Source organism: Diorhabda carinulata, chromosome 8, assembly GCF_026250575.1.
Source record: "Diorhabda carinulata isolate Delta chromosome 8, icDioCari1.1, whole genome shotgun sequence".
NCBI lineage: Eukaryota > Metazoa > Arthropoda > Insecta > Coleoptera > Chrysomelidae > Diorhabda > Diorhabda carinulata.
The window spans coordinates 22,063,543-22,091,513 of record NC_079467.1 but is presented as its reverse complement, the minus strand read 5'-3'; the positions used below and the strand labels follow the sequence as shown (position 1 = coordinate 22,091,513).

The window sequence follows — 27,971 nt, the reverse complement described above, 5'->3', positions numbered from 1 at the left end:
ACACACCAAGAGTATTAGCTTTGTCAAATTGTAACAAATCAGTAGCGTGTATCCTTTATTAGCCTGTATCTCGCAAATTACAAGGTAATTCTTTGAAATAAATAATGGATCAATGTTTTTCTATTATCATATGTTACTTAGAAGTTGAATGCAGGTGAAATGGTTGATTTGAACTGAACAAAATGATGGTGATTGTAATATTTAATTTCGTTATACTAATATATATATTTTTAGGGTAAATATTGTACCAGAAATAAAATTAGAATATGATTTTGATTCCGAAACTGAGTGGATTCCAAAAGAAGAAAAAATGAAAAAGATCAAATTATTAAAAAAAAAATTAAAAAAAGATAGAAAGGAAATGAAGGAGAAACTAAAAAAGGAAAAGAAATTGATAAAGGAAGGTACAGAGATAAAGAAACCAAAGAAAATTGGAAGAGAAAAGAAAGAAAAGAAACGTATTAGCGAAGATCATCCACCTGTCGGAGAATTAGACGAACCGATAATATGTGACGTCTGTGAACAAACGTACAAAAATAACGTAGCGTTCGCTTTACATTCCATAGTTCATAGTGAAGACGGTAAATACCACTGCCATTTGTGTTCATATAGAAACGCTTCGAAATACCACATAGAAATGCACGTTCGAGCCCACGAAGGTGCGACCAAATACAAATGCGAAATATGTAATAAAGCTTTCACCGTTAGTACTCACGCTTTAGAACACAAATACTTCCATACCGGCGAAAAACCATTTCAGTGCGAAATATGCGGTAAACATTTCATGTTCTCTTGGTTTTTAGCGTCGCATAGACGAACTTCACATTATGAAATCCTAACAGGTAGCCCCCTAGTTAAATTCGATTGTACTATTTGTAATAAACATTATGCTTCCGCATCGGGTTTGCGAAGACATAACCTAAAAAATCACAACGAAACCGGCGTAGATACTTCCGTACTTTGCGATATTTGCGGTAAACAATTGTCCAGTAGGGAAAAACTGAAATTCCATCATCGCACTCATACGGGTTATAAACCGTACGGATGCCAAACGTGCCCTAAACATTTTTCAAAAAAGGAACAACTCATCGAACACACCAGAGTACATACGGGCGAAAAGCCGTACGTGTGTAAATATTGTGCGAAAGCATTTACCCAAAGAACTCCTCTAAGAATTCACGAGAGAACGCATACCGGCGAAAGGCCAAATATTTGTCCTATATGTAGTAAAGGTTTCATTTCGAAAACCGCCTTGGAAAGCCACATCAGAAGTTGTTGTAACAATTCACAAATTTTAATACCTGAAACTATGCCGTTGCCTTACCATTCTTTCTATACGACAAACTCTATGACTCCGATGACTCCCGGTTCAGAGGTTTCGGAACTGGAACATAAATTTTCACTTTCTGATGCTTTTCTTGATCCCCGACAACACGTCGATGTCATAGGTCACATAACTCCCATGTAGAACTTGGTTTAAGAAATCCATTGAATCCTATAGATTTTAACATTAACAAATAAACAGAAAAACTAAGGGAATCGACTAAATTTTTTGCTCAAAACTCAAAAATAAAATTGCCTTAATGACTACAGTCTAGACAGATAACTCGGGACTAAATAATCTGAGTAGTTTGTGTGATCAAAAAAACTGAATTATGTTATAGAAAACAGAGTAAAAAGAAGGGATGATTTCTTAGTGTCTTCTGTAGAATTCCCGGAAAGCTTTAATGTGTCTTGTCTTGTCTTTCTCAAGTTTAGGAAAAGCCAATCAATTGGTTCTAAATCCAGTACGTAAGATGGTTACCTATATACAGATTGGAAAAACATGAGTTGGAATTAGCGGATTACAGGCACTTAAGTCTAAAATTTAACTTTCAAAGTCATCTCCTTACCTTGTTATTGCTTATTTCATGTTAATGACGCAACAGAATCCTAGAGAATTGAAGTGGATGTAACGAACATTTGTCTTGGTGCTTCAAGTCTCAAAAATAGATCTGGTCGTTGATTTGTTCTGGTCTGTCTTTTACAACCTTCGTAATTTTGTGATAATCCACAATTGTGTCACTTATACTTGCCTTCTCCGATCAACGCAATAACTGCAGTACATTCTTCTGGGGTACACAGATACACTAAAAATTATAATTAACGAAATATATGACACAGAAGAAGCGCCAGATTGGCAAGTATCATTAAAGCAATAAACAAGAAAAACTAAAATAATCGACTGTTTCCGTCAAAAAATTATTAATTGATGAAAGTTTCTGATTTCTAAAATCAGTTATTGATCTATTGTCTATCCTGGTGGTCTTCAGATGGTAATTCATTGGACAATGTCCATTGAGCATACTAGTAACTCCCCTTAGCTCATTTTTTCTTAATTAAAGGGCCTTTTGGGATCATTTGGTAGAATAAGAAAGAAATCTAAGATTGCTTCAGACCTGGGGTCTCATTCCATGTTTCTGACTTCTTCTCGGGTTCCCACTTGTTTATGAACGTGACGTAACGGATTTTTGGGAAATCTATGCAAGGTTGTGGTCCTATAAAAGGAATTTTCCGCCTTTTTCGACAGGTGATTCTACTCTTCTCTTTATATGACTCTTTACTAAAGTATCAGCTAGTTGGAGTGTCATCATTATTCGATGTTTGAAATCGATACAGTACAAAAAAGTTGATTCCAGCCGCGTCTAGCAAATCGTAGAAATCTTCGTGTTTTACGTTTATAATAATGTTAATATCTCTCTTCAAATCCGTAATTACGTAGCGTGTTTTTAAATTATTTACTTTTAACAAAGTATTGGAAGGAATTTGCTTAAAATTTGACGGTTGTCCATTGAAAGATAGAAGAATATAAAAATATAATTAGAAACGACATCTATCCGTCATACTAGGGACATTTTAATCGTTGTTTCTTAATTTTTCTTTGTTATTTTGTATTGCCAGTTTGGAGAGATATTACGGTAACATGGTGGTTGGGTGGAATTTAAAAAAATATCGATTTATTTTATTTATAGATTATAATGTGTTATAAAATTATTGTTCGCACGTACAAATGTGATATAAAGGGTTAGAGGTTATTTAGAATAATTTCATTCTTTTTTTCAAATGATTTATCGCAGCAGAAATATATTAATTTGAAAGATATAGGATGAAAATTGGAAAAAATGTGATTATTTCTAATACTTTTAGTACCACGTCACTCGTTATAATTTGGCAGAACAATACTATGTGTTTCTGAACCAGATCCTATAATATTTTGATAACATCTTTCTCTTTTTCAACTTTAACTACCTGTATCTCATAAACTAACAGAGTTGCAAGAGAGATTTATGTCTCTTATTTAAAAATGCCTCGTAGATCTACTGTGTAATGTAAGATTAAACATGTGACCTATAGTCTGAGAACTTTTTTTAATTCTTTTTGCTTTGTAAGAAAGAAAAATTGCAGATCTCGAACAAAGCTTCTTTAAGGTACCACCCTACCCTTTATATCAAATATTTGGAAAATGTACTAAAAATATATTTGAATATTATTTTGTTTTATATTAATATAAATGTAGGAGCTCTATTGTTGATTACAAAATGTTAAAGTTTTAATCTATATTACATACTTAATAACAAAGTTACTCTATTTTATTATAGATATTTTATATTTAAAAAGTATTCGAATAATAAAAACATTTTACAATCTTTTCTCTCATGATTTCTCCTTAAAATAGCACAGTTGAATTTATATAAAATTGAGCATAACGCAACATTCATATGTATACTGATGACGTCAGGGTAATGAAATGGTTTGGTTTGACCGATGAGTCTACCCCGCTTCGTAAATCTTGTGGTAATTCCGGCGCATGCTTGAAGAATCCGTGAGGCGCTTGTGCAAGCCATTAAAAATGATGACGCGTTTCAAGATGGCGATACACAGGGTGTTGCGTTGTTTGTGTGTGTGAAAAAACATTATTTATTATTTTATGAATTTTAACCTTAATTATTCTTTGTGGTGGTGTTTTTTCGGCGTTTTGTGAAGGAACTTTTCCAATGGCAGAGACAGACGAAAAAGAGTGAGTTTTTACGTAATTGGTTTGTTTTATTTAAATTTTCTTTAGTCTCCTATGAACGATAATAAAGAATACCGATTCCATGTGTGCGTTAAGCACATGCGCAATGTCTTCGATCCTATTAAAAAATATAATAACCAAAACATTTTGAGTACAACTCGTATTATTGAAAAGAATTAATAAATATTATATACAATCTTAGTAGTCTTATTTACGTTAAATGACATTTGACGTAGTTAGGTTTAAATGTTGAGTTATTTAGAAAACCCTGTGAATGTTATATTGGTAAATGGCTATTCAAAGATTTTAGGTAATATTATTGATTTTTTATTATTCTTTTCTGTTATCAATAATATCTCACATATATGTTACTATATTAGATAATTTACTACAATGCTATATTAAAACATTTTTCGAAAATCATTGTAATAGTACTACTTAAATAATATGTAGAATATTGGAAGTTGTGAACACGGAGCAAATCAGATACTTTTGGTAATACCGACCAATAAATTTTCCAAGTAATATAACTAATAGCAAATAATCAGATGAGGCTTAATGTAAAAGTATAGGTTTTTCTTTATAGAAATCGTTCATAAGATATTATGGAATCATGCATGCATTTCTAAGTACATATACTTTTATTATACTTGAATAAAATTTTGGATACATAATAATCATATTAGTAAAATTTTAATTTTGTAGTATTATAAACTAAAATATAACAGTGTATAATACAGTTTCACATAATATTGAGCACTTCCTATGGAAACATGAGAATATCATTTTTTATTTCTATGAATATATAAAGTTTAAGTACAGAGTATCGTTAGATAATAATTACATTGGGATCCAAGAAATGAATTATTCATTATAACAGTGATACATTTACTAAAAAGTCTTTAGATTTTTTAATACTTTTTCTTTTGTGTAACCTTCATTTTTAATGGCCTCTCTTTGCACATGTTCAATCCATCTTAATCAATTTTCTCAAATTGCATAACTACCAAGTAATCCAACTAATAGTGTACTAGTAGTAGATATAGAATACAATTTCCTGTGATCATATCAGTTATGCAGATTAATTTGTATGCACAGCTCTCATCAGTTGAACATTAATCTTGTTCTCAATTGTGGTTCTGTTTCGAAATAAATTTTCTTTTAACTTTAAAACTTTAAAAATTGTATCTGTCTATTACATTTTATGACATTTATTTTCAATTTGTTTTACCCATTATCTTCTATAAGGCTTCATTTCATAAGTGTTCCAATTCATAATTATATGAAATTGATAGTTAGTAGTGAAGTATGATGTTTCCAGGGTTGACTATTGGTATTAAAAAATTATATTCTAAATTTATAGGTTTATACTATTGGGTCCAATAAAAAATTAACTGTTATATGTATATTTCTTTTAGTATATAATTAAACTTTTGCATACTCCTGTTAACACCTCTTTTATGGAGTCAACTTTTATTTGATACAGTTGAGGAAACTGTATAATACACATGTTGTAATTATATATCCTATAAAAGTCGTAAGGCACCAGATGTTTTTAGAAAAGAACTGTTTATAAGTGAGATTGTTATTTATAATTTATTAACCTACTCGGTTTTCTAAAATTTTTATTTTTGTAACCAAATTATGCATCAAAATGTTTCCTGGATATTTTTGGAAATTTACTTCGTAAAATGATCACCTTGTTAATCGTTGATATAAAAAGTAACCTACAAAAGTGTGTGAAACGACTTATACAACATTTGATTATAGACCAGAATAGAGACTTGAAGACCATTAAAGATGAATATATAAATTTTCTAACAATAGTTTTTATACAAATGATTACTAACTGAATAGTTCTAACATTTTAACTTTTCTAGGTGTGGATTACTTTTTAAACTTATTAAATTGTATTTGAAACAAAATCTATATATATATATATATATATATATATATATATATATATATATATATATATTTGGATATTTGGGATCTAATAGAAGTTTTTTTGGTAATTTTTTTCATCCACCGATTTGGATGCTCATTCGATTGTTATTTATATCCAGTAAAAAATATTAGCCATAATAGTGTATAATACACTAAAATATTTAAATATAGTTGTATTAATGTATATGTTTTCAAAAGAGATTGAATATTTCTGTTCTTACAGGTATGTGCTGTTAATAGTACTAAATTTTGCTATTTTTGTGGGAATTTAATGAATTAAATTCAGGTTCTATATTACCTACACTAAGAATTGGATTCTAACTTAAGTTTTAGTGAAAACTTCAATACAAATTTAGTTTTATATTTCATTTTCTGATGTTTCATACAATATTGACTTGTTTTATAAGATAATAAGAACAGTGTATGTTGTCATTACATAAAATTCATAATTACTTGAATTTTGCGGGAGACGTATGACACTATAGTGAAAATAGAGGCGATTTACTTATTTCTAAAGCATTTTTTTGGCCGACACTTCTTGTGGATGATAATTATCTAGCCTGGGATTTACGTTGACCTTATATTTTGAACGTATATGTTTGACATAAGGAAAGCTCAGGGTTTCAAATCAAAATATTTTCAATTTATCTAGATAAATTTATATATACAACATATGTCACATGTTTTAAATTTTATTATTTCAAATTTTGAAAAATAGAGGGTTCCATTAAAAACCCTTTGAAGCATACTTATCACATTACATGTTGATATAACAGAGAATAAATTTCTTTGTATAAAATATATATTTAAATTGAACTCATATGAAAATGGAGACCGATGGTACTAATATACTTTTATGTTTCTAAATCGTCTTGATTTTAGGTCTCTTCTGTAATTTCAGGCTTTATCAAAATATGATATTATACAGACTGAAAGTAGTTAAAATTTTATAACAGAAGAGCCCTAAAATAAAACGATTTAGAAACATAAACATATAAAGGTATAAGGAATAAGAAATTGGTACTAATATATTGAGGATTTTTTTTTTATTTAGAAGCAAATATTGTTACTATTCCTTGGTAGCATAAGGAATAGAGTTTAACAGTACTGCTATGCTCACTTTATACTTCAACTTCCACTCTATGAAATATTTTAAAATATTATTAGCTATCATAGTTCCATCTTGTAAACTAACTTCCTATAATATTTTATTATCTTATTTGTGAGACTTTCAATTTAAATAATGTATAATATTTTCCTTTTATACATACATCCATTAAAAGTATTTTGGATAAAATATTAAAAAACGACTATTTAATTGTGAATATTGATTAAACTAAAAAATAGAAGTAAATTTCATTTCGTAATATTATATCAAAATATTAAGTCGATCTTCGTTTACCTTTGTGAACACTCCTAGATTGTTGCCTTAAGGGTACTAGATAGATTCTTTAGTTTTATCAATTTTTTTATTCCTATTTATTCTCTAACCTATAAATCTATGATCACCATTTTAATTCTTACAAGAGTTCACAAATATTGTCTCAGAAAAGTGACTCTCGATTAGATCTTGATTTCTGTTAATATTGAAACTGTTCAAGACAAATTCTGCAACAAAAATGGCCTCGAGACAAATGTTATAACAAACTTTAGATCTACATAGTGTGAAAAATATTAATGTAAGCCAAAATTCTTGTCCTTGAATGGTTTGATAGTTAAATTGGGATGACAGTTGGTACACATGGGTCCGGAGATAATCAAGGATGAGTCTTGAGTGACCATTTCGTACCCATCTTAAGAGAGTTGAATCTAGTTTTGAAATGCCTACGACATTACTTGGTTGAGAATATTATCTATCGAATGTAAGGAAGTATCTATACCATGTTACTCAAATTTTTCTTTTAAAGTGTACTTTTACATCCTTAAATTTATTTTATCGGTGATGGTATATGAAGAAACTATTTCTGCCAGTTAATGTTTCTTATGAAGAAAATAGTAACAATTGATAGAAAGAAAATAAAAAGATGGTAATAGAGAAAAAACACAAAAAGAAAGATTAAAAATGTCAATGGAATCAATAATAAAGAAAATAAACAAGGAACTGATGAATTTGCAAATAGTAAGCATGAAAACAGATAATTGAGAAAATAATTGGAGGCTGGAAACTCTTTTAAAAACGAAGAGAAGACCAAGAAAGAAATAGAAGGAATTGGGGGAATACTTTGGAAGAATAGAGGAAGATGGCAAAAGAAAATGGTGCAAAAGTGATCATTCAACATCTGATTTGTGTGTAATCCTGATTAATTTATATCGTTCAAACATAACAAATCCTTCGATGTACCTAATCAACGTATTTAATTGTTTTTATTTACAAAAGTCTATAATTTCGATACAAAGGTTCGTATGACAAAAAATTTGGCATTGATGTTTTTTGTCTAAATAGGAATGACATGTTAAGATCAATTGCTCAAATACGAGGGTGATTCAAGGTGAAAAATTTAGTGTCTTGAAAGTGGCTGCAGTGGGTTTTAGATTGGTCGGTTACGAAGCGTAGGGGATGGCGTAACCTCGTTTATATTTGAACCATCCTCGTAGTGTTGGGAATGTTCTTGTTTTGTGAAGGTATAGTCGTCCAATAACCGTGTTGGAAATATATTAAAAGAATATAATAAACGAAATATAACTTTAAATTCAATACTTCTTTGTAATCTGTTATATATCGGACGGTTCTAGTTGGTTATAGTTCAACGCTTGGAAAAGTACAGTCATTGTTTTCTGTCGTATTTAACGCGCGCCATCGATTGATTTGTGATTTTTTTTATACAAGTAGGTATTTTTATTATCATAAAATACACCTTGCTCGTTACTTGGCTTAAACGTTTTCTGTTATTGTTTTAATCGTAAATCTATATAAAAAACGAACATGTTCTTTTTTAAAAATTATCTGGGCGTCCTAAATTATATCTCTAGATTATTACTGTACCATCCGACACACTGCCTGCCAGTATTTAAAATGCTCTTAGCTGTACTGTACTGTAGACGTAATTTGACGAGCATGTTACGACCACTACAGATTGTATGTTCATTCGTTTCGTTGCCATAACGAAGTTACGAATGTTTTTGGAGGATTAAAGTATATAGGGCAGTTATTAGTAAAAGTAAATGCATTCTGGATCATCCTTATAATTTTTGTAAGCTATTTTATCGTATTCTGGATTCTGAGTTTTTCTTTTCAAGAAATCTGGTACTATAGAACAACCAATCATTTTTATATAATCCAAATTTCGAATTAGTTTTCTAATATGAAAACTATTAATCGAATCTGAGTGACAAAAATGATGGTTGTGTAAAAAATTTAGTAAAAGAGGTTTCACGCAAAAGAAATTATAATGTGTGTTTAAAAATATTATTTCGATAAATTTCAGTTAAAAACAGGTAGTGTGTTGGTGTATTTAATAAAGTTGTGTTGCAAGGTATCTGTAACGAAAAGTGAAAAAATGAAATAAAAGCTTTAGTAATTCTAAAATATATTAGCAACATTGAAATTATTATATTATCATTTGGTATCTAGTATAGGTACCTTTTTTCAGTTTTTATGGTAATTCTTACTGCTTTTTCGATTTTAATGTTTATTTTTCAACTTTTTTTGACGTTTTCACCTTACTTCGGTTTTTATCAATGCTAGATAATAAATACTATTAGAATTATTACAAGAAAATATGGAAAACATCGACGTAATCCGTATAAGAAAATTAATATTAATTCCAGCAAATTAAATCTCTAGACAAACTTTCCGTTATTTCTATTTTTTTGCATATTTCTCTTCGTCACATTTTGTCTTTTGTCATTTTTACATTTTTAATTTGACAGGAATACTGTATAACAATTAAGGAACGTATATTGACCATTTATAGCTAAAAGACTGAATATATATATATTGGTTTATTTGTTTGGTTTGGGATATTCTAAATCTAGTCTAGATACAGATAACTTGTAACTAAGCATTGAAGCCAGTTATTTAAATAAAAAGGACATGTTAATGCAATAAAGTTCGCAACGTATTTGAGAAACTTTTAAATTATTAAAATAACGCCAGTTGAATCAATTAAATATGTCCCAAAGTTAAATTAATAAATATTTGTTATACAAAATCCAAAAATTGATAATTGATAATGTGTTTTGTGTCTCGTTTAGTTTATTTTCTCGGCCTCATTTTAGATGAAAATGAGACCAATAATTTTATATGGAACCACATCTTTTCAAATATATTGAAAACATCTTGGTAAGTAACTATATAACCCTCAACCCTTCAGTTAGTTTGTGTATAATCGTGTCGAACATAAAAGGGGAAGGAACTTGTACTTTATCTTCACTTCAACTTTTGTCCTTTCTAATTTCGTAGAAAAATGCGATGAAAATTGTCATATTTGAAATTTTTTGCGACACTTGTGATAACTCAGAATTACTAACCCTAAAACGATGATGATATTACTATCACATAATGTAGTAAACATCAGAAAACGGTACCGATGAATCAGTAGTTGGCTTTATCTCTTCGTACAAAGTATTGGGGACCTAAAGGTCGCTCTGTTTATTTTTCCAATCTGCAGCGAACATTCTGTTTGTTGTAAGCGTGTCTTTGTCTAATGCTGTTGGTCTTAATGACCGATAGGAGTCAGAAATCAAAATTACCGGACCTGAATATAGAGAACCATCTTTGGCATGCAATTGCGAAACTCATCAAGCATGCATTTGATGGCTGACAAGTCACAATGATTTCAATATGCTTTTGATACGTCTTCGAAGTACAAAATAAGCTGACAAATGACAATTAAATATCGACATGTGCAGAAACGACTTTTACTCTCCGATCCAACTAAATACAAAAATTAAGGAATATTAGTTTTGAGGAAAATTCATATTTTTTAACATAACTCATATACGACTGAAAAATTTTAATATTTTTTTAAGAACAACTAGTTTTTTTGGGTTTTTATTAATAAAAAAGTTTCTCATGTACTACAAATTTCAGTGGAGAGTATAAGCAATATTTCTTTGAATTTACTCGTGGTATTTTGAAAAGAAACGTTTAAATCATATAATTTTGTACCTGGTGTCGAATGTCTCAATAACTTCAAATATTTTGCTCTCTGAGGAAACTATTGCAATTCATAAACATCTTTTTTCATCTGACCTGGCCACCGCTATATCGTGCGGGTCTTTGTCTCAAGCTTCATTCGTCTTTTGTGATGAGTTCCTCTTGAGGTGACGAAAATCGGTGTTCGCGCATCTTTTATTTGACAGTGGGCAACAAGAGATGATCATAAATCGGTCAGTTGTTTACCGCGGTTTATGTGAAATTCATCATTGTCACACCTAAATGTTTCTGTAAAATCGATTGTATTGACACGACGATCTTCTTCATCATGTTACATTCAGCATCGATGGTTTTTGGAATGATAACCGATTTTAACTGACCTTCTCGACATTCATCACCGACGGACCATCACGAAAATTCTACAAACTAATTGTAAACACTCTTCTCGGATGATGGTCCTTCACCAAAAGTTGCACGTAGTGATTTTTTGCAGTGTTATTGAATAAGGCCTTTTTTAAAATCATAAATTATCATCTAACGTGAACAGGGGTGATTTACATTTTTTGTATAACTTCTTTTAAGCGCTGGCAGTAAAAAATTTGTCAATTTTTAAATTGCCACTGGCGTCGCAACAACAAATGTCAATGTTCACAAAATTACATTGCTGCCATTTCATTACTTATTGGAAAAACTTGAAGGCAAACCTCGTAGCACTCAGCAACATTCAATTACAATTTTTTTACTAACAACTTTTAATTTTCCATAATTATCAAGAATTGGTCGTATTTAGCAAGTCGCTGGGTACCTATAACTTATCCTATTCAACTCTCATTTTCTTTAAAAACTTTAATGCGAAAAATTTTATAAAAACTGCCCGTTTCAAGATTATTCATAATTACTTATGAATAATTTATGGTTTCACTGTATACGTAATATTTATTCATTCTGATCTACCGCACAATGGAACAACTTTATTTTGGAGTAAATTCAGAGAATATCGCTTTTGGCGAAAGCATTGGAATATATTGTTTAAACCTAAATAATTATTTGCAGATTTCCAATGGCATTTTTCACACCTATCGTTACAATAAATGAAACTCCCCCTCCAGAACCGTCTAAAACGCCGAAAGTGAAAAAGATAAAGATAAAAATTGAAGGTAGTCAAGAAGGCGTCATTTCAGGCGAAATAATAAAACCGAAACGTGGTAGACCTAAGAAGATTGTCGTCGACGACGAAAAAGATCCATCGTGGATAGAAGAAAAACCTAAAAGAAAAAATAAATCACCTCAATCGGATTTCGTTAGGAAGAAATCAACCAGAAGACGAAAAACTGATATGAAGGAACCAGTGCGAGATGTCGTAGCCGAAACAGTTGAAATAAAAAAGGAACCTAAAGATGACAGCTCCGAAAACGAAGTAGTAGATATTAAAAAAGAAGTTAAAGAAGAGCCCGCTGACTCTGTAGAACTGCCTGTGATAGTACCGCTTTCCGAAGAGGAATTCAATGCTCTCATGCCTATGGAAGAAGAGAAAAAATTCAAATGTCCTTTATGTTACAAAGAAAAACAGGACGCCACCGAAAGATTTCCCAAAGAACTTAAACAGCATTACAAAGAACGTCATCCTGGTAAGAGACTTCGTCAAAGTAGATTTTCCAACGAAGTGCATCCGTGTGATATATGCGGTAAGGAATTCCGCACCCATAGCGCCGTTAAAGACCACATCGAAACCCACAACAATTACTTCTATTGCGAAATATGCAACGCTTCCCAGAAGAAAATTTTAGATCACATAATCCATTTAAGGATTCATTCCGAAGAAGAAATGTTCAATTGTCTAATGTGCGACTATCGCACGCCGGAAATCAATCAAATAACAGAACATATTAACAACCACGATGATACTCTCAAGTACTGGTGCGACGCTTGCAAGAAAGGCTTCCAGATTCTTCCTTGGTTCCAAGAACACGATAACTATCACACCGGTTTGAAACCGTTCGATTGTGAATTTTGCGGAAAATGTTTCCTGTATTCAAGGTACTTACACGCTCACAAGATCAATCTTCACAAAGACGATATGAACTGTCCTAGTTTGCACGAATGCGTCATCTGCAAAAAACAATACCAACACAAGAACAGTCTCAAGTTACACATGAATTCCCACACCGGTAATTTTTCAATATGCGATATTTGCGGCAAAATGCTTTCCAGCAAAGAGAAACTCAAATTCCACATTCGTATCCATACTGGTTACAAGCCATACAGTTGTTCGTATTGTGATAAATCGTTTACGAAAAAACCGATACTCGTCGAGCATACTCGCATTCATACCGGCGAGCGACCGTATATTTGCGATTATTGCACCAAAGCGTTTTCGCAAAGATCTAGTTTAGTAATACATATGCGCGGACATACTGGCGAACGACCGTACGCTTGCCAATTTTGTACCAAGGCTTTTGTCGCCAAGGCTATGTTAAACATACATTTGAAGTCGTGTAAAGGTTTGATAGTTAGGCATGATGATTATTAGATCATTTTATGGCTGAACAGAACTTTTTTTTCTCTTTTTATATATGTGTTAGCAGTATTTTGTGATTGTTTCATCTTGTAAATAATAAACATTCCCGTTTAGTTGAATATTAGTTGTGGTGAAAAGGAAAAGGAAAATAATTTCTTTAGAAATCTCGAAGAATCGAAATAGCTGTCGGTATGACAGGTGAGTTTTTGATTGAAATTTCTTAACTAAAATAATGTATTTGGTGTAAAAATATGATGAAATGTTTCGGTTCATCGTTATTTGGTATAAATAGCCATTCATTCCGAAATCGCATTCGTATAAAAATAAAAATTAATAGGAAAATTAAAACTAAATGGGAAAAGTCCTCCCTATGTGTCTCGTTTCTGCCAAAATATTGATTTAAGATGATATTTCCAAATATTTTTTTATCCCCTTCCCGGTAAATTTTGACGACTTATAACCTAGGAGTTTTTTGATTATACAAAACCTTGCATTTACGAGGTCTGGCTATTAAATAACGAGGTTGGTTACGAAAAGGGTTTTATTATAAAAAATATTCCACATTCAAATGCTTCCCTTCAATATATTCCCCTCCTCTCACCACACACCTTTCCATACGTTTTTTCCATTAATCGAAGCAGTGCTGGAAGTCTTCTTTGGTGAGGGCCATTTTTTGCTTTACCGCTTCCATTGACTCAACCGTGGTCCCTTTCAAAACAGATCTTTTTCTAACCTTTCGAGGAAATCTGAGCAGACTCGTTGATGCAAAAGCTTTTTGTCATATGTAATTCCTCGTGTAAAATTTTTCTAACCGTTTCATTATCGGCGTTTACAGCATGAGTAATCATCCGGATGCTCATTCGACGATCTGCACGCATAAGTTGGTAGATTTCGGTCACTGTTTCCGGAGTTGAAACGGTCACAGGGCGACCTGGACGCTGGTCATCTTCAGAGCACTCACAACACCGCTCAAAAACACGCGCACGAGATAGAGAATTGTCCCCATAGGTCTCTTGCAATAATTTATAGCATTCAGTCGGAGTTTTTTTCAATTTAACGAGAAATTTGATATTGATACGTTGCTCCTGTTTTTCGTCACACATGGTTTTCGCCCGTCTGGGGCGCCCTATAGGCGCGCAGTCTCCTTATTTAATAGCCTAATCTGAATATAAGTTTTATCAAAAAAATTGGTCTGGCGGAAATGGTTGGTCTTACATTATGTGCGGCGATTTATTGAAAAACTTTTTACCAAATATAGGCATAATGGACTTATTTTTGATTTATTTAATTTTAAGTCACAACTTACAAATATTATGAAGCTGGATTTGTGCATGATGTGTTTGCTAAGAAAATGAAAAACAACTTACCTGTTACAAAGGGAATTGCACAAATTCTCGCATTATTTAAAAAGTGATCGCTTAAAATTTCATCCCTCTTCAACGGCCGTATCCAACATTCACGTCGTTCTTTGGCTAATGTCATAATTTGTTCTCCTTTTTTTGAACTTTTGGGAATCTTAAAAAAACGAACTTGGTCTCTGCTAGCAACCCACGATTGCACAAAACCCCGGTATTTTTACATAAATCCACTTCATATGAAATAATATATTTCTTACCAAAAGTTTTGTAATCTCAAGGTTACTTTTCAACATAAATCTCCAAAAAGACAAGTTTTCCAATGTCCACTTCCAATAAACTTGCCGCCAATTCATTCAAATGTGGATTGACGTTGTCTTTAGTCTTTATTGGTTTGGAAACGATGTCCCTTCTAGTCAAGTTTTTAGTTCTGGAAAAAGGTGCTACGTCAAAAGGAGCTGTTTGTTTTCATCTGCAGTGCGTGGACGAGCGTTGTTATAGATTAGCTCTCTTTCAGAGATCGTCATTCCGGAACAGTCGTTTCACAATGACCAATTCACTTGGTGGGGGAAATAATAACGGCAGCCATGTTTACATAGCGGTAGTACAACGCATATTAACACTTGTTGGCAATAGCGCAGTGTGTAGTATAAGAGATGCTTAGTCGCTATTTGCTATTCAGAGCGATCTAAGGTTGAAAAAAAAAACGACATGCGTATATCTAGGAATGAATTAATAAAGAATGTTTCAATAAATCCAACGCCATCTATAGATCGAAAAGCGCAAACATCACTTCTCAATAACCAACCATTTCTATATATATTATTATTTTTTGTATGTTCCTTATTTATTGTTCCTGTTATTTATAATTTGTAATGGCCGCACATATGCAACACTAAATCATTTTCATTTTACTATCATATATAATATAATCACCTTTGTGTCTTGGACATTCAACATCTGGTGCGGTACTCCTGTCTTTAAGTGTTACATCGTACCTATATCAGTGGCCCGATGATCATCATTAGCTGATTTCTTTCGGGTTGTACAAGACTGTCTCTCATTACCTTGGATGATCCTCTGCAGAGTGTTTTGGTGTATCGCATGTCAGTGGTTATCAGTTGTCTAGTCAGAAAGCTGACTTCAGCTCTTCTCTAATGAACTCTTCAGGTATGAAAATTACCCTTTTATTTCCCCGATCTCCAAGCATTCAATACGGTTCTGTACCATCTCCAGTTGATAACCAATGCTTTGAAACACTCGAAAGCTTGTCGGCTGTTCGCATCAGATATAATTGTGCTTGTCCCCTGCTTGAAAGATTGTGGATTATAGTATCCACTGTTCCTTCTGCCCCCAGTAGTTATATTATTAAACACGATGCGTTTCGATTCTTACAACTACTTGTAGTGTATGTTGCATTGATTAATTGTCAAGAAATTTTACCACGGAGGAGCTTTGATTTGATAACTTCTTTAATTTAAGATAAAACTGGACAAATAATTTCAAGCTCTCCAATTTCTCGCAATGTAATACATCAACTATCCACAGTTGTGTTCACACGTTTATACGAAAATGAAAATTTAATTATAATTAAAAGGTGTGATGATGAACCCATGACTGAAAGCATCATTGCAACATGCCATACTAAAATTTAGTTTGTAATATGTGATTGAGAAGTAGCTCGTTGGAATAAATCTTTACACTTGTTCTATGGGATTGATCTTTGAGGACTGTGCTGGCTTTAGCATAACATCAATTGAATCAATTGCGAGTCCAGAAGTATCTGGAAGATCATCAACGTTAGCACCTACAGCTGTTGCTTATGGAATGACGATTGTTTGAACCATAGTTGTCCACTTGGTGAACCTCTTGAAGTGTAATTTGATGAGTACCTTCTAAATTTAATTGCATAAAACGGTTTTTATCTCGGGGTATGATTCATACGTCTTTTCGTTACGTAAACGTGAAGTAACGCGAGTCGTATGCCTTCTTGTCCCTACGTATACTTTGGATGTTTGTATTTTTAAAATCTTGTAACAAGAATGTCTATTTTGACGTGATTTAGTGTTGTTAAATGCCATCTCGAAGTATTTATTGTTTATTATTTATTATCGAGTATCGAAGCTGAAGAAATAAATTCTTAATAACGTAGATAAGTAGAAAAGAAACGCATTTTCTATTCTGCTTTGATATTTGTAAATCTCAGTACCTAAGAGTGTAATATACTTAATCAAAATATTTATTGATGTTGTAAATCAAATTGTATTAGAAAAAGTGTAATTCAATGTGCGAAAATTATTCGTGTGGACGTAGATATTTATTTATTTACCAAATATTGATTTCTATAATTTGTATATATAATGATAACTGGTTAGGTAAATGTTTACGTGTTAAAAAAATTGAATTGTAATCTCTTCTTACCAAAGGAATTCGCTTATATAGCTATTACTTTTAGAAACATATTTTACACATTAAACATTCCAATTATGCTATTCCGTTTCCATTGTTTCACATCCCGAGTTTACAGTACATCTGTTGCCGAAGAAATTTCAGCTGTTGCTGACCATATATAATATGCTATTTTCAAAAAAATAAATAGATTTTTATCAGCTCTAATTTCCGAGTTTCAGAGTTGCATGCAGCTATGTAGGTATAAAACAGAAAAAACTTGATTATCGAGTTCTGAAATATTTGACGTATCAGAGACCCAGAAACTCTGGTAGCGATTTTCCATGAGGCTTTATTAATACCTCATAAATTCTCCTCATAGAGGAAGTGGAGCTTTGCAGAAAAGAAAGCTGTTCAATTATAGATTTGAGTATCTAAATTGAGTATCTTTCGTAAGTTATTTAATTTGGAGACTATCAAAAATACTGGATTCAATCTTTTCCGGGATTTCCAGGAAATTTTTGGCAAATATAAGAAAAGCGGTTTTATGATGCCTGATTTTATATGTACTGGTGGAAGGATAATTTTGTCACGAGCCACCCTTGAATCCTGCACTGAAGTTTTCTTTCCAGGCTCAATATTTTTTTTAAGGGCCAAGTTCTGGTCACCCAATGCTCTTGTCTAGCTCTACTATCCCAAAGACGTTCATTTTTATCAAAAAGTTTTTGATATCATAATTCTTCAATCTCCCGCGTTAAAAATTCATTTGAATGTCTTTCAGTCGTGATGCTAATAATTCTAAACCTCGTTTACAATACAAGACTATCTAATTTATTTTTGGTGGATCATTTTGGTCAATTCAGATACCTCCAAAATCAGTATCATTTTGTTCTAAGGGTTCGGATATATTTTTAGGCTCTAAAAAATCATGTGAGCGCTGCAGTATCCATTTGACACAACTAGTACTTGGATATTTCCATTTAGCTAGATTTTTATTGTTTAAACCGAGATCATTTCGTTGTCCTCGCCAAATTGGAATGCACTTCTTTAACCACTTTTCCATAATCTTTAATAATATTCCACATACGACTTAGAAACACAATTGGGAGTCCATTTTCCACAAACAGAAAAATAATGAAATCAACAACAGAATAACTGGAGCTGTTTTTAAAATAGTTGAAGGTCGGTTTCAACAACAATATTCGCGGCAACAGATTAAAAAGTAAATTTTGTAAACTAGTATTAACCCGACTAGAATTTTGGGAGGGGTTCAGCTAGGGCCCTCACGAGGCTAGCCACACTGCCTCGTGGGGACCTCATGATGCTGCCTCATAGGGCGCACAAAGGGTATATAACGCCTTGCCTCATTCGTGCATCATTATGTATACCGCATGTGGACCTCATAAGGAAAATTAACTGTTACCCTATTTGAAAATTTTCAGGGAAATTAACCGAATTTCATTGGCAACATTAAAAATAATGTATTTTAAAATATATATAGATATATCAATTACAAACAATACATTCATAGTCATTACAATCTTAAAATACAATAAGTAATAAAGAACTATTTTTTAAATCAAACTTTCAGAATACAATATAATGCACGGGATAAACTACATAATGTATATTTTACTTTATATAAAAAAGTTACGCAATTAAGAATACTAATCTGAAATACTAGTCTAAATGCTCATTGTCTATTTCACTATTAGCTTCAGCAGGTTTCTTGGAACGAGCAGTTCGTCCACCGTCCCAGTCTTTACAATTATGTAGAGCTGAAGCCATAGCATCAAGAATATTTTGGTCTGGGACATCTTCGCCTGGTTTCGAAAAAACTTTTCTGAGCGTCGCTAAAAAGAAAACATTAATTTAGGACAATTATAAATATTAAATACAATATTTATTAATTATTTGTATTCATTTTGTGAAACTTGAACATTAATTTCACTAACCTTTTATAACTTTAAAAAGACATGTATCCTTGAATACATGTGATTTTTTTTTTGAAGTCTTAACTGGAGCGAACATGAGACCTACATCGCGAGATATACAATATCTTAATAATTCGCCAAAATTCCTAGTTATGGGTAAGCGTCTATTGACTTTTTGAAGTAATTTCCGAACCTAAACGTATAATTCAATATTCGGTAAGTATTCAAATCGTTAATATTATAATAAAAACTTTTTTTAAACATGAATACTTACGAATTTTTTTTGAAAATTCTTATCTTTTTCAAGTTTTTCATCGAACTGATCAAAATCTATTTTTGTTTTACATGGAAGTTTTATTTCAGCATTTTCATCATCACTATCGACTTCAATATCTGTGTTATTGATATTATTCTTTGTTAATTGATGCTGAATCTCAATAATTTTTCCACTTAACTGTCCAATTTGTAAAGATAATGAATTATATTGACTATTGAGTTTAGTGAATTTCTCCGATATTTCATTTGAAAAAGTCTTAAAGCGGGCATCAATCATACGATATAACTTTTCTGTAACATAAGAAAAGAATATACTTCGTTTCCCAAATGTTGATAATTATAATTAATAATGCGGTTTCTATTCATCTTTCAATACCTACCAAATTGGTCACCTTCGATTTTTTCAATTGAATGTTGGTTTGTTGACGAGCATAATAATACTGGTTGACAATTCTTATCTAGCTTTTCCATTACATTAGGTGTTTGTGGATTATTTTCATCAATTTTTAAATTCGAATCAGATGTACTGGACGAAGATATGCGAGATCTTTTGATATTTTTTCTGGTAATGATTTTCTTTTTTTTTGATCTAGATGCATCGTAACAATGTTCTTCGTCTGAGTCTGTGGAAGAATAATATCTATCTTGTTTATCTTCTTCTGTTGGTAACTTTTGCGATGATGGCTGAGCTAAAAATTTAAAATATATCATCACCTTTTCGTACTTACAAATATATGTTTTCCAAGTAACAAAATCTATATTTTCATCATAAATTACCTCTATTCACACGTGTTTTTTCACCTAAATCGATGTTGATTTCATTTAACATCTTCAAAGATTCATCTCTGAATGTTTTTCTATTTTTAAAAAAATGCACATCATTAGCAGCCTTTACTTTAGCTGTCTCTTCATTTTGTGTAGAATAAGCAAATGGCTTATATTCCAATTGGATAGCCAATTCATTAGCTTCTTCAAACGTTCCTGAATATTAGAATAATGTACTTAATAAAAAAAATCAATAAAAAATGATAACTGAAAAAAATAGAATTTTAGAACAAAGGAGTTTTTTTGTAATTGTTGCGAAAAAGTTTTTTTTCATTTAAATAATAATTACAGTATTGAAAACTATTTTTTATCACTAAAAATAATATAGTAATCATAATATCATGTTAGACATTGACATTAAAAGTTTTTTTAAGCTAGAAATATTTTTTTAATTGAGGTTGTTAGAAAAATGAATCCAACACAAGAAACATACCTTTGTTCTATTTATCTTATTTTCTCAGAGTATATAAATTCGAGATGAAATTAATCAATCGAATAATTTCACAACTTACGAGCTCTTCCTCGGATGTCTACTGAATAAACTGGCCAATCATTTATCGGTTGTTCACAATTCTGTACCATTTTTGATAACGTATCCGATCGCTTTACATCGTATGGTGGAGGCATAAATTTGCACTTGATTGTGTCTGTTTTTTCATCATAAAAAATCCAAGACGATGGCACTATGTCAATATCTTTTTTTTTTTTCTTACCAACAAAAACAACTAGTCTATACTTATAATCTGCAACCACTTCTGATACATCATCATTTGATGTACTATTATCAGTACTCATGGTGATTATTTTTCGAGAATATATCAACTATTTTAATTATATCACTATTTATTAACCTACAATAATTATATGGTTAAGAGTATACACGAACGACTGAACACGATTCAGAAATTAAACTGATTCTTACTGTTGACGCGTAGAAAAGATTTCTATACTGATTACCATCCACTTGAAAATATAAACATAAACAATACTCTTCGTAGAATAGATGTTTGTATAAGATTATGAGACTTAAAGTTTAAAGCCGTCAATACAAACGGCAGATTGTACCATATAAAACATTCTTATTTTTCACTTTTACATATGAAGTAGTGGTATCACATATATTTTTTCTTTATGTTCATCACTTAAATTTAGACAAACCATTTTTTTATCCACATCTATAATTTTACACGTCACAATATTCTCATTATTTGCAGAGACATTAAACATTTGTAGAAATTTAGCATTACATGGATATGTAAAAAGAGGTTTTCTTTTTCTTAGGATTTTACCACACATTTCAATAGTACTTATATCACCACGTGGAGGAATGTATATATCATTTATTTGTAAAATTTTTTGATTTGTCAGTAATATGGTGTTATTTGGCTCTTTTGTAGTTAGTAACACTCCTTTAAATTCAAGCTGTTTTATGGTAGTTCGACCTGATGAATCTGGTTTCAGTTGTCTTTTTATAACAACATTCGGAGGTATACCTGTTGGTTCATTCCAAACGTAAAAAATTTCATTGAATCTCCGACACAACTGTGAAAGAGGATTATTGCCATTTCTAATAAGTTTTTTCATTTTACCTAGAGCATTTTCAAATGGATACGAAGATATTTCATATAGAGGACAATTAAAATATGCTACATCATCGGCTAAATGATAAAGATTATGAACATTTCCTATAACAAATTCAGGTTTATATATAGCTGGTGCTATAGTGACAAATAATGTTAGAAAATGTTTTGCGGATGGCCATTGCACCATAGCTAACTGTTTAGAAAATAGAATTCTGCATGCTACATGTAATAACATGAAATGTTTAAATACTTCATCTTTTAAAACTTTTTTAAAAATGACTGGCCCTGCATATAGCAATAAAAATTGAAATTCGGTGGCTTTGAATTTATGAAATTCTGTTAAAGATCTCGTAGCCCTCTGGAATTCATTAGGCACTTTTATTTTCGATAACATATCAGTCAATAGTGACTTAAACCTGCTACTAAGTTTAAGTTCTCTGACGTCACCGTCTATCCAACATCCCAACAATTTTTTCATTATTCCAAGGAAAAGCAGATGCATGGAATCTAATGGAAATTGCTTGACTAAATCAATTTCCGGGTATATACGAAGTAGAGGTGATACACCTTGATGATGACCTGGAGTAGATTGATTCCTGAAAGACTCATTTGTTCTTAATTCCCCACATATTGGATAAATTCTTCTATTCATGTATTGTTGACCTTTTATTAAGCATCTTTCACACGCCCAGTATCCACCATGACCTACGATGCACTTTAAAAAAGAGCGAGCAGGAGTATCACAAATAAATGCTTTTACAGATACAATGAATTTGCGATTATCTATAATAATTCCTGTTTGCATTAAACTATTGAGTTCTTCTATAAATTTATCTAAATATCTCTGAACACTTTGTGGCTTCTGATCTCCACAATATACAGCAACAGGAAATGGTTTGTAAATGTTTGGATCATGATGGATTTTACAGAGTATTGGCCATAGCTGTTTTTTACTGGACTTAAACAAAGGTAAACCATCAACATTGAAAATCAGTTCTATGTTATTTAGCTCATGAATACTTGGGTTTAATTGAATTCTTATAGTTTTCTCTATGCCAAAGTATACAAACTTGCCAATATTATCAAAAACTTCAATATTATAATTTTCTGACGTAGTATACAAGAAAGTTTTTGCACATCTTGGTAGAGTAGGATAAGATCTTCTTCTTAAAATAGCTAATAATGATTCTAAACGACTATGAGGTATAGGCGGATTCATTAAAGCCCACTTGCGAATGTCTTCTACATCATAAACCGATTGATCAGTATCATCTACTTCTTCATCTATTGCATCATGAGTCTCGTTTTCTAGTTCATCGTCTGAGCTAACATCATGAAATAATAACAAATCGTCAAATTCTTCATGATTAACATCATCTCTATCATGACTTTCTTCATTCATCTCTTCTTCTACCACAGCTGATATTTCATCACTTATTGCTTCTTGCTCATAATTTTGCACTAATTCCAATTCCACTTCAGCATTTGAATTGGAAGCACTATGATCTTCTAGATTGGAATTCAAACTATTATCACTTGCTGTATTGTTGAATGACTCATTAATATCTGGTAATTGATTCTCAATGTTTTCTAAAACGTCTTCATTGCCAGAAGGCATCAAATTTTCTTGGTTGGAATTTGCTGACAGTAATTCTTGTCGAATTCGCCTGAATCTTTCTGCTCTCAAACGCCTAAGCTCGCGTTGTCTAAAATAATTATTCATGATGTTATGTCAATATTTACTTCAATAAATAATAATTTTCAACAATAATCAAACTGAAATTATTTACACTGGTAAAGATTAATGTAAATTTGTAACTGCTTATGAAAATATATATTTGTCTATATGTACTATGTACACTATGTGTACCTGAGCATGCGCAATACGATGTACATAAACGATATACTTTATGCAATACGTTCTAAAATATTGCAATTTCGTAAGGTAAATCCGATAAGACAACGATTAACAATTATTACAATTCATGAACAATTGTACTATTAACAATTAGTAGTAGTAGTAGTAGTAGTAAAGTAACAATTGTGACAAGTTTAATTTTACCAAAAATAGTATATTTGATATTTGTCAAATCGAGCCCTCATGGGGTAGACGAGGGGATTGCCCATCTCTTTAAAATACCATATATGTGTTAGGTTTACCCTATAATATCCTTATGGGAAACTCATACGGCATACCTCACTTCAATATTTATAATTTTTTCCGTGAGGTGCTCATGAGGAAGTTGCGGGGAAATCCCTCAATCGGCATGCCCCCCATTTGCCACATGAGGCCCACACGCTATATAAGGCATGCCCCCTCATAAATTCTAGTCGGGAACTATATTTTGGTAAAGTTCTTAAATGACAGCTGCAAATTTGTACAATTTTCAAGTTCATTAGATTAAAACATTCTCAACAAATATTGTTACTCTTTGACATAAAAACCCAGTAAAAATTTTGTCTTTAATAAGGTGATCGGTTTATTATATTTCATCCCCTCATCTTTTGCTAGTACATAATTGAGGATAAATTTCTCAATCTTGGTGGCAAATTGGCACCATTGGAGGGAGAATCAACAGCGACAGCGATGTTTATGTGACAGATCTCAACATCGCCAGTGACAAGGCGGTTCATTAGGGAAAATGCGCACAACAATCACCTGCTGTATTCCTGGCTATCGTACAGTGCAATCTTTGTGAAAAACAACCCTCGTATGTTTATATATATATATTGAAATGAAAGAAGCATTTGACATTTACAAAGAAATAAACACTTTATAGTCTTTGATTGTCTTTTCCCTATTATTGTTTTGATAAAATTTTGACTGATAAGAATTATACAAATTTGCGGCTTATTATTTTGAATCTCTTATTGTCTCCAATATTTAAATTTAAATCGTTTTTCGGCGTTTTTCGATATACAATTGATTTCTAAACAAAGGAAATCCAGATCTGACAGATGAGAAGCACAATTTTTTCAAAATATAGTTATAGTTACATTGAAAAGAAACAATTTTTTGTTTTTATCATGTGATAACTATATCAGTTCCAGCATATATGGTAGCTATTGAATTTGATAGTACGTCCATTAATAAAAGTACCTCTTTATAAAGACTTTTTTTTTCTCTACGCCTCGTACTTTTTCAGGTATCAGCTTTGTTCAAAACTGCGTAATGATAAGTATACTTAAGTTATTTCCCTCTATACAAGATGTTCCAAAGTAGTATTTTTGATATTACATGGAAAGTTAGGTCAACTTCGATTAAGGTTTCACGTACCTAGGTTTTGCCATCTTTAAAATATTCCTCGTTCAAACTGTGTCCCATTTACTATTTAATATAGACCAATACCATGGTAAACCTGATTTTCAGATTTGCATTAATTCTTCTAAATTGTTTGGTCACATAACATAATATGGACTCGACTTTTTAAATATCCCCACAGAAAAAATCAAAAGGGGTGAAATCAAGTGAACTTCGTGGCAATTCCATTGATCCACATCTTCCTATCCACCTTCCTTCAAACTGGTTTTCCAGAAACTTTATATTAAGAACATTATGGGTATCTCCTTTTGACAAATTTGACGGTAAATACGATTTTACCTTTTTCCATGTAGCAAGGAGATCCAAGATGTGTTTAGTTTAGTTGCAAGGTGCATTGTGAATTCTAGTGTGATTATGGGAACTTTGGAAGGGCGGATTAAACGCCGAAACATCGCTTTAACACTTACGTTACATCTATTTAAGTTAATATACAGCTGAAACCGAATATATTTGTAACTTTTTAAAATGAGTCTGCAAGTAACATTTCCATCGTTGCGTTCTCAATTTTAACGAACTTGAGTAGGTTAGTGATAAACCAGTGGCAACTCAGAAATACTACATAAAACGTAAGCTTTAGGTAGAGTTAACCTCGTTTGATTAGATGCAAAAAGTTTTAGCTAGAATCCTACTCAAGTTGCCAATATACTTGCGTTTCAGAATATAATTACCGCTAACCTACACTGAGCACGACACTGCGTAATGGCAAAAAAACGACAAAGCCACTTTCCGGTAGAAAATTTCGCATTTCTTTTCGTGGCAACTCTTTAAGAAGCAATTTCTCAATAAAACTGACAATAACCAGCTGATAAGCTCGATAAAGCGAAGGCAGACAAACCCTTCATGGGACCGAATCCTTCTATGATATCAGAAACAGAACGTAAGCATTAGAAAAGATGGTAGATAGGAGCAAAACCAATTATTGGGACAACCTACAGGGGCTGAGATAGACAAAGACTATTCCAGAGTAGATCTGCCGAATGTATCAACCTAAGTAAAAACAATCTACGAATACTAACGGGAGTTTTATCGAGGCACTGTCGCCTCAATGGACATCTAAAGACGCTATAACTAGCAGATAACGCGGCGTGCGGATTTTGTTGCCTAGAAGACGAAACCTCTATCCACATTCTCTAAAAATGTGAAACACCAAAGCACTACTACTAAAGTCACCTCACATTGTAAACCCCAAATCGATGGATTAAGAATTGTGTAATATTTTTTTTGTAATTTTATTATTGGAGCAAATGAAAAAATCTTTGAAATTAATCGATGTGTTTTATTTCTTATTCCTACTACTATTATTATTATTATTATTATTATCATCATTTATTTACCTTTATTTAATTAATTTTTATTAATATGAATGTAATTTTAGGAAAAATAATAATTCAGAGGAGATTCTCATTGTAATCGATGAAGATATCGAAGTAAAAAACGAATACATCGATATAAAAGATGAAAATGATTCTTCTTGTTCTGCTTCTTCAAAATACCTTTATATCGACGGACAAAAAATTGAATTTGAAAATATAGTTGAAGTAGTAGATTCCGAAGAAGAATGTAATAGAAATACGAAAACGCATTCGTCGTTCAAAAAGTTGGGCCTTTGTAGCATATGTGGTAAATTTGTGAAAAATATCGATAAACATTCAGTAACGCACGACAAAGAAAATTGTGATCTTTGCCACAAAACTTTTAAAACTCGCGACGAATTACAAATACATAAGAAAGATCATAAGAATGATAATTATCAATGCAAAGTATGCAATTTATCGTTCAAAGATACTTTGGATTTCGTATATCATAATTATATACACCTTAAGACATATTCTTGTACGCTGTGTACGTTCAAAACCGCCAGAAAACACACGATAAAGGGCCACGTTCTTCGACATCAAGGTAAATTCAATTACCACTGTGATATTTGTGGTAAAGGCTTCTTCATCAAATGTTTGTTGGACTCTCACATGGATATGCATTTGGATATTAAAAAGTATTCGTGTCAATTTTGCGATAAAAAGTTTTCCGTTAAGGCTTACCTCCACGGACACATGTCGCTTAATCACAGAAAGGAACTTTTCGGTATCGACGAACTCTTCAAATGCGACGAATGCGGCAGAGAGTTTACTTTTCTGAAAAGCTTAACGCGACACAGAAGCGTTATGCATCAAATTGGTAAAGATCGTACTGTAGAATGTCCCGTCTGTCACAAAATGATAGCTAATAATTATAATCTGAAGGTGCACATGAGAGTTCACACAGGTGAAAAGAAATACTGCTGTGATCTATGTGGAAAAGCATTTCCAGCTTATAAGAATTGGAAGAAACATTGGAAAGCTCACGAAAAAAAGAAAAATGTTGTACCGAAAGACAAACCAGTTTTAGGCTTTTTTCTGGATGACTCTGAAAATGTTGACCTTAACGATATGGGCGAACATTTTATCATAGATTTCGGCCTCTAATGTATTTAATAGTTTCATTATTTCATTGTTGATAAATATTATTTTTTAATGTAAAATAAAACAGATCAAGTTAAGTTTTGCCAAAAATTAAGAAATAATAAAACCCCGAATATAATTTCGTTTTTTTTATTTGGTTTTCATTTTATATTTTCTTTATAACCCTAGTGGAAACTGCAATCTGCATAGCCTGGACTAAGCGTGACATAAAT

The 27,971-nt window shown here is 31.8% G+C and overlaps 3 protein-coding genes across 16 annotated transcripts in view; 2 read left to right on the top strand and 1 right to left on the bottom strand.

The window, feature by feature from the left end:
• LOC130897056 (zinc finger protein OZF-like) overlaps positions 1-27,971 on the top strand; it is a 287,205-nt gene that overhangs the window by 225,048 nt on the left and 34,186 nt on the right. The window contains exon 5 of one of the 6 annotated variants that reach the window (XM_057805577.1): positions 235-3,685. The exons of the other annotated variants lie outside the window; for them this stretch is intronic. Within the exon in view, the coding sequence (XP_057661560.1) occupies positions 235-1,468 (1,234 nt within the window). The 3' untranslated portion in view covers positions 1,469-3,685. Of the gene's footprint in view, positions 1-234; positions 3,686-27,971 lie in introns of those variants that run through there. 6 annotated transcript variants of the gene reach the window in all.
• Positions 3,892-26,827, top strand: LOC130897061 (zinc finger protein 62-like). 9 transcript variants are annotated; one of them, XR_009059651.1, is made up of 3 exons: positions 3,901-4,057; positions 12,153-13,815; positions 26,676-26,827. XR_009059651.1 is itself a non-coding variant. In XM_057805620.1 (2 exons), the coding sequence occupies exons 1-2, from the start codon at positions 4,035-4,037 to the stop codon at positions 13,627-13,629; spliced, it is 1,500 nt and encodes a 499-aa protein (XP_057661603.1). In that variant the 5' UTR covers positions 3,892-4,034; the 3' UTR covers positions 13,630-19,270. The 9 variants fall into 9 exon arrangements, 6 of the variants coding, with proteins under 6 accessions (XP_057661603.1, XP_057661605.1, XP_057661606.1 ...); XR_009059650.1 differs by lacking the exon at positions 26,676-26,827 and adding an exon at positions 15,490-19,270; XR_009059652.1 differs by lacking the exons at positions 3,901-4,057; positions 26,676-26,827 and adding exons at positions 4,187-4,364; positions 15,490-19,270.
• LOC130897062 (uncharacterized) lies at positions 18,828-21,431 on the bottom strand. The gene is made up of 6 exons (XM_057805627.1): positions 20,908-21,431; positions 20,348-20,551; positions 19,951-20,259; positions 19,569-19,861; positions 19,316-19,487; positions 18,828-19,213 (listed from the first exon to the last, which is right to left on the bottom strand). Exons 1-6 carry the CDS (start codon positions 21,188-21,190, stop codon positions 19,041-19,043), a joined length of 1,434 nt encoding a protein of 477 aa, XP_057661610.1. The 5' UTR covers positions 21,191-21,431; the 3' UTR covers positions 18,828-19,040.

What these genes read in the sequence shown, in the direction of transcription:
- LOC130897061 (XM_057805620.1), top strand. Translation starts at nt 4,035, where the DNA reads ATGGCAGAGACAGACGAAAAAGA. An exon ending in GCAGAGACAGACGAAAAAGA is followed by an intron (nt 4,058 to 12,152) that starts GTGAGTTTTTAC and finishes AATTATTTGCAG; the next exon opens with ATTTCCAATGGCATTTTTCA.
- LOC130897062 (XM_057805627.1), bottom strand. Translation starts at nt 21,190, where the DNA reads ATGAGTACTGATAATAGTACATCAAATGATGATGTATCAGAAGTGGTT. An exon ending in AAAAACACGTGTGAATAGAG is followed by an intron (nt 20,260 to 20,347) that starts GTAATTTATGAT and finishes TTAAATTTTTAG; the next exon opens with CTCAGCCATCATCGCAAAAG. An exon ending in AGAATTTTCAAAAAAAATTC is followed by an intron (nt 19,488 to 19,568) that starts GTAAGTATTCAT and finishes TTATACGTTTAG; the next exon opens with GTTCGGAAATTACTTCAAAA.